This window comes from Meleagris gallopavo, chromosome Z (genome assembly GCF_000146605.3).
Source record: "Meleagris gallopavo isolate NT-WF06-2002-E0010 breed Aviagen turkey brand Nicholas breeding stock chromosome Z, Turkey_5.1, whole genome shotgun sequence".
Lineage (NCBI taxonomy): Eukaryota > Metazoa > Chordata > Aves > Galliformes > Phasianidae > Meleagris > Meleagris gallopavo.
The window spans coordinates 59,549,011-59,554,924 of NC_015041.2; the positions used below are offsets into that span (position 1 = coordinate 59,549,011).

A 5,914-nucleotide genomic window follows, 5' to 3' on the forward strand; every position below is an offset into this window, starting at 1 on the left:
AAAAAAAAGGCATACAGTAAAAATATAGTATTTATTTACATACCAGATTTTTGGCCAGTGAGATAATCTCATCTCCAATACACTTGGCTGAAATTTTGCTTAGTGGAATGATGGTGTACCGATGCTTTAGTTGACCCTTTTCTAAAATCTTTTTGCCAGTAGCCTAGAATGAGAAAAGCTACTTTTTAGAGTATATTCAATATTAAGACAATATGGCATCTCAATAGCATCATTTCATCAACAGTATCTACGTATGACTTCTGACTTAATTTAAGTAGGTACCCGGGACCAAATCACCTCTTAGGCATCAAGTCACTAAGCACATGCTTGCTTAGTGACACACTTACCTCTGTGTCCACAACAATGTTATAGAGTTTTCCCCCAGCTACTGCTTCTAGGGCTTTTGATGTGGTTATGTCTTTCACGGTGATAAGAGTTACAACAAGGCCTTTCACATAGTTCGGATTCCAATTTTTTTCTGGATTTCTTAGAAAAACAAAATCAGTTATGATAACTACATGTTTGGTTCTTTTCCTGACATCTTTAAAGACTATCTTAGAAATCACTACTGTTTAAAATGGTAGAAGAAATTCTAATTCTATTGGACAAAATAAACAGGAAATTATTAGTTTAACTACTTCACGGCAAGAGACTTTCCAGGAAAAAGTCAGTTACAAAGCTAATAGAAGAGTGTCCTTCCTGACTTTTGTATGATTTGTTCACACAGTTCTCAGTTGATTACAGTCTGTTTCCTATTACTAGCACAGCTACATGAATATGCTCAGGTTGATTTTGCATAATAAATCTGAGGATACACGTATTTGGTGGAGATGGACACAACATTGACTTCCACAGAGCAAGTTTTCTCGCAGACCTCAGACAGGACTGAAAATTAATAACATTTTTGCAGGTTAGACTGTTGGATTACTATTGTTTCAGCTACTGAAGTTGACTTACAGCTTGCAGCACCATGTTACAAAACTTCTAAATTCACGTTACATTGATAAGGTTGTATTTTAAGAATGACTGCCCACTAATTCAGCTAGTATTTCTTGACTTCACTAACCCACATTCACTTGCCTCAGATAAGACCATCATTATTCACTGACAGTATAAGAAAAACAATGGCCAAGGAATAGATGGAATAATTTTATAGTCTCATAATTCATGCATAAAATGCACCAAACAGCACTTTAAAATGTATTTCAAGATGACACTGAGATCTTACTTGTATTCAAACCGTAGATGAGGATGCTGTGCTGTTATACTTTCACACAATTCTGTCAGATGACTGATTTCAGAACTCAATTCCTTCTTTTTTGCTAGATGGGCTTCTTGTTCAGCTTCTGGACTCGAACACAAACAGCATAAAAACATACAGAGTATAGAAACGTAGTAATTTAAAAAACAGTATTGTGCTCTGTTTATGCACATGCATGGGGAGCAGCTATTTGAAAAGCTTCTAAAATTATTTTAAAATTTCAATTTTAGACAAATTAACACTTTAACAAAATCAAATACACAGAGCAAAAAGTAAAATGTTACTCCCTAAATATGGGTTGAAGTGAATTCAGGATTGTCAATTTACACTTTTGTGCATCTTCTGCAACAGTTATTACCTGCAACAGGAAACAATCTTTAAGAAGTTTTAAACTGGGAAGAACAGGAAGAAACATTCTTTCAAGTCTCAAGTTTAAGTTTGAGCTTTATAAGTGTTGGCTCACAATATTTAAAACTGAATCATTTTAAAGTACTTCTTCTGCAACTTTCACCAGATAAATTTATTCATGCCTGAAAACAATATACTTGTTTTTTCTGTTCCTTCTATATTCCTTTCCACATCCCCAAAAAATTATGCACCAAAAGTCTATACAAAAACCTTCATATTTCAACTTTTCCATTTGATCTTGTAGTTTTTCTTTTGTTTTTCTGATAGCTTCAAATGCCTCCTGGTCTTCCTTGTAGTTTCCATCCATCTTTTTAACTTCAGCTTGTTTTGTTTTTAGCTCCTGCTGAGCATATTTCAACTTCATTTGGGCCTGTAAGGAATAAGAAAGCATGAGCCAGAAGGTATTTAAGGGAGAATCTTTGAATACAGATTTAGAACATATGCACTAACCAGGTTCTCCCTTAATTTGTAAAAATTCCCTCTGTTTTCAAGAATGGCAAACCAGCAGCCTTGGCCCTTAAAAACTAAAGACGTGGGTGACAAAAGCATAAAATGTGTCAGAGGGGGGTTTTTCTGGGTGCCTGCACTCTTGGTCTGTGCGTGCTGATGAGACGCACCTATCTCAATAGAGGAAATATTTGGCTCCTAACCTGGTGTGACTGATCGAGAGAGCTTCAAACTAAGATACATCAGGGAGGGAAACTGCATTAGGAACACTGAGGCACACCAAGGGATGGTGCAGCACTACCTGAGGGTGGCAAGGCCAATGGAAACACCTATGCTGCTCCAAGTAGCACTGTGGGTTCTGGAACACAGAAGAAATGCCTATATACCAATGCAGGCAGCATGTGGAATAAACAGGGGGAAATATGTGACCTTTGCCCAGATCCATGATATCATAGGTATCTGTGAAATTTGATGGGATGAGTCCCAATACTGGAGTGTTGAAACGAAGGGCCATTGACTGTTCAGGACCAGCAAGGTGGAGATGATGTGCTTTACATATGGGAGTGATTAGACCGTACAGCCATTGCTGTCAGAGATGACACAGCAGAGAACTTTCAGGTGAGGATTAAGGCAGCAGGCAATAAAGCAGATGTCATGGTAGCTGTCTACTGTAGATCACTCTTAGTCCAGCTAATCTATAGAGAATTGGTTGAAACTTCAGGATCAGTCCACCCCCTCACAGGAGACTTTAAATTCCCACACAATCCAGGAATATCATGCTAGCACAACAAGCAAGCTTGGAAGCAGGATGAAGATAACTTCCCCTTGCAAGTTCTGAGTGAGCCAACTAGGAAAGATGCCCTCCTAGATGTATAGTCAACATGGGCTCACCAAGAAAAAGCATGGAGCCAGGGAGCTGGATGCAACAGTACTTGTGGCTCCCATCCACTTGGGATATTCTATCACTGTCTTGTTCTGTGATAAGATCGCCTGCTTGGTGGGCAAAGGAAAGGCAGTGGATGTAATCTCTCTGGATTTCAGTGAGGCCTTTGATACTGTTCCTCACAGTATTCTTCTGGACAAAGTGCTCAATGATAAGATGCAAGTGCTGTTCAGCATTTTTATCGATGATCAGCATGCAGAGCAGAAGGCGTCTCAGCAAGTCTGCTGGTGATGCTGAACTAGAGGAGCTGCAGACTGGGACAAATGGCCTTGCAGGGAAATCTACATACACTGGACAACCAGCAACAGCACACATTCTAAGGAAAATGTTGGGTGCTGGAATGAAGCAATGCTGAACACAGGCACAAACTGGAAGCAGCTCTGAAAAAAGAGACAGTGGGCTCAGCATCAGCCAATGATCTGCCTGGCAGCCAGGAGGGCAAACTGCACCGTGGGATGCTTTAACCACAGCCAGTCAAAAACATGGTTCTCTCACTAGATGTAATGCAGCCTCACCGTGAGGCACTGTGCGTGGTTCTGGGCTGCATCATACAAGAAGGATGTTACAGTACTTGAAACTGTCCATAGCAGGGCAACAAAGCTGATAAAATTGCTGGAAGGTATGTGAGTGAAGGCTTGGGAAATCTGGTCTGGGAAGGAGAAAGCTCAGAAGCTATTTCATTGCTTTCCACAACTCCCTGAGGAAGTGAAGTGGAGAGGGAAGTGAGTCTCTTTCCATGGCATCCACGGACAGGATATGTAGGAATGATACAAGGCTGCACTAGGGGAGGTTCAGACAGGACATTGGAAGCATTTATTTACTATGAGTGAACACACTGGAACAGACTTTCTAGAGAGGTGCTTAGTTCCTCCAGCCAGTCAGTAGCCAAGGGGCACTTGGAGAATGCTTTATAATGCTCAGTACTGTGCTTTAACTTATGGTTAACCCCAAGAGCAGGTTGGACTTGATGGTCTTTGAAGATCCCTTCCAACTAACCTAGCCCTCAGCAATCAGTCCATCTTGGGACCAGTGCTCTTCAGCATCTTAGAGATGTACGTACTGAACGTACTTGGATACAATAAACTGTATTATCACATACATAGTATCAAAGAAAGAAACAAACTAAAATATTGTGGGACAGAACCACCTTTGTTACTTTTCCCATAAGAGAAATTCCTCCCAAACTCTCTATTCAGACACATTTGATTATTCTAGATTAAATACAGAAATACTTTAATTTTCTTTTCTAAGCTTCTTAATCTACACTGTCGGTCACCTGTATTATGGCTCATACTGATTTCTGTACTTCCTCAAGGCAATGTTGTAACATTTCCTTTTATTGGCCCAAGGACTTCCTTATTTTAAAGAGCCTGCTTAATAAAAAAGACTTACCTTAATGCCTATGCAAAAATACTTTGCATAGATATTTTACAAATTTTTCCAATAGTGCATCAGGAGAGCTCCGACTCTTACCTGTTTAGCCTCTGTTGTTGCTTTGCTAATCTCATTTTTGCAGGTCATCATCTGGTCAGCAAGAGAAGTTCCTTGACCACTGTCATTGCTAGACAGGCCAGCAGATACAGCATTAAAATGCTGTTGTGCTGTGGCTAAAGCTTCTGTATCTTTTTTACTTTCCTCCTGTAAACTATTTAGTTCTTCTTTTATCTTTTTTAGTTCCTTCTCCTTTGATGTGAATGCTTTAAATTCCTTTATCAAAAGACAATAACAAGACACCAAAACAATAAGTCCTATTAACTTTAAATTTTGTTAGTAAATCAGATGATGTACAGCTATTATTATTTTCACCAACCAAGTTTTGAAAAACTTGTCAGCTTTTTTGATTTCACAATCTGTTTTTATGTATTTCAGGTGTGCACTTGCTCAGTGAGGACACTCAAAACAACATCTACAGAGAAAAATGACATAGACGAAGAAATGATAACTGCATAACAAGGAAAAACAGATCTCTATAAAGTATTTAGTGTTTGTATTTTAAGTAGAAATTAATTAAATGTCAAGAATATGAAGCAGATGTTTTTTTCGTTTGAGATTAGCAGGTTTTCTGAACGCAGATGGGATCTCCTCCCAAAATTAAAACAAAGTTGTCAACAGTAGAGCTGGACTTTCTTCATAAATACATCATATTTGTTTTTAGTGGGAGTCTACTACCTGTGCCATGCAAATCAAGTAACATCCTTATCATTTGTTTCTGTCCTCCTGTTGCCATTTTTTCCAATCAACTTTGAGGACGTAATAAAAATCTGCTGTCCCCACTCACTCTGAATTACATCAGTGCTTAGAAAGAAAATCATAAACAAAGGGTTTACCTCCTGCATGATTTTAATCAATTCTTTATGCTTTTTCTCTTCACTGTTTAAGCTTTGCTTCCTGTGATCAAGATCACTGCGAACTTTAGTATCAATTCTTTGGAGTTCTGATAAAGCAGCTTCCAGCGAATGTAACTTAGCACCAAATTCCTACAATCAGAAACAATGGAAATTCAATGTATACCGTTATCCAATATTTAAGTTTTCATCTTCTGTTTGTAGCTATCTAGAGGAGATGCATGTCTGATTGCATGGTTAGACTCTAAGACTCTAAAACAAATGTGCTAGAACATCTCTTCCCACAGAAATTCAAACCAATTTGAAGCCACTGCTAGAGCCCAATTGTAGTTACTGAGAGACATTGTCCCTGTTAGAGGAAGTGTAGGAGTTGTGCTTGTGCACGAAAAGATGCTGTGAGGTACTTCGTACATAGCCAACCAGTTTTTCTACCTCTGTAACTGAGGTCACTAGTGATTTTTGTATTTCCCACTTCAAGTGGGCTTTGTCTGAAACACAGACAAAAAATGA

At 38.8% G+C, this 5,914-nt stretch overlaps 1 protein-coding gene across 1 annotated transcript in view; it reads right to left on the bottom strand.

The window, feature by feature from the left end:
- The window catches only part of SMC2 (structural maintenance of chromosomes 2), a 16,731-nt gene extending 10,914 nt beyond the window's left edge, over window positions 1-5,817 (bottom strand). Inside the window, exons 1-7 of the mRNA XM_010726145.3 lie at window positions 5,809-5,817; window positions 5,387-5,536; window positions 4,533-4,766; window positions 1,880-2,039; window positions 1,229-1,346; window positions 348-486; window positions 44-163 (exon numbers count right to left, since the gene is read on the bottom strand). Of these exons, the coding sequence (XP_010724447.3) occupies window positions 44-163; window positions 348-486; window positions 1,229-1,346; window positions 1,880-2,039; window positions 4,533-4,766; window positions 5,387-5,536; window positions 5,809-5,817 (930 nt within the window). The remainder of the gene's footprint in view (window positions 1-43; window positions 164-347; window positions 487-1,228; window positions 1,347-1,879; window positions 2,040-4,532; window positions 4,767-5,386; window positions 5,537-5,808) is intronic.
- Window positions 5,818-5,914: the final 97 nt, after the last annotated feature.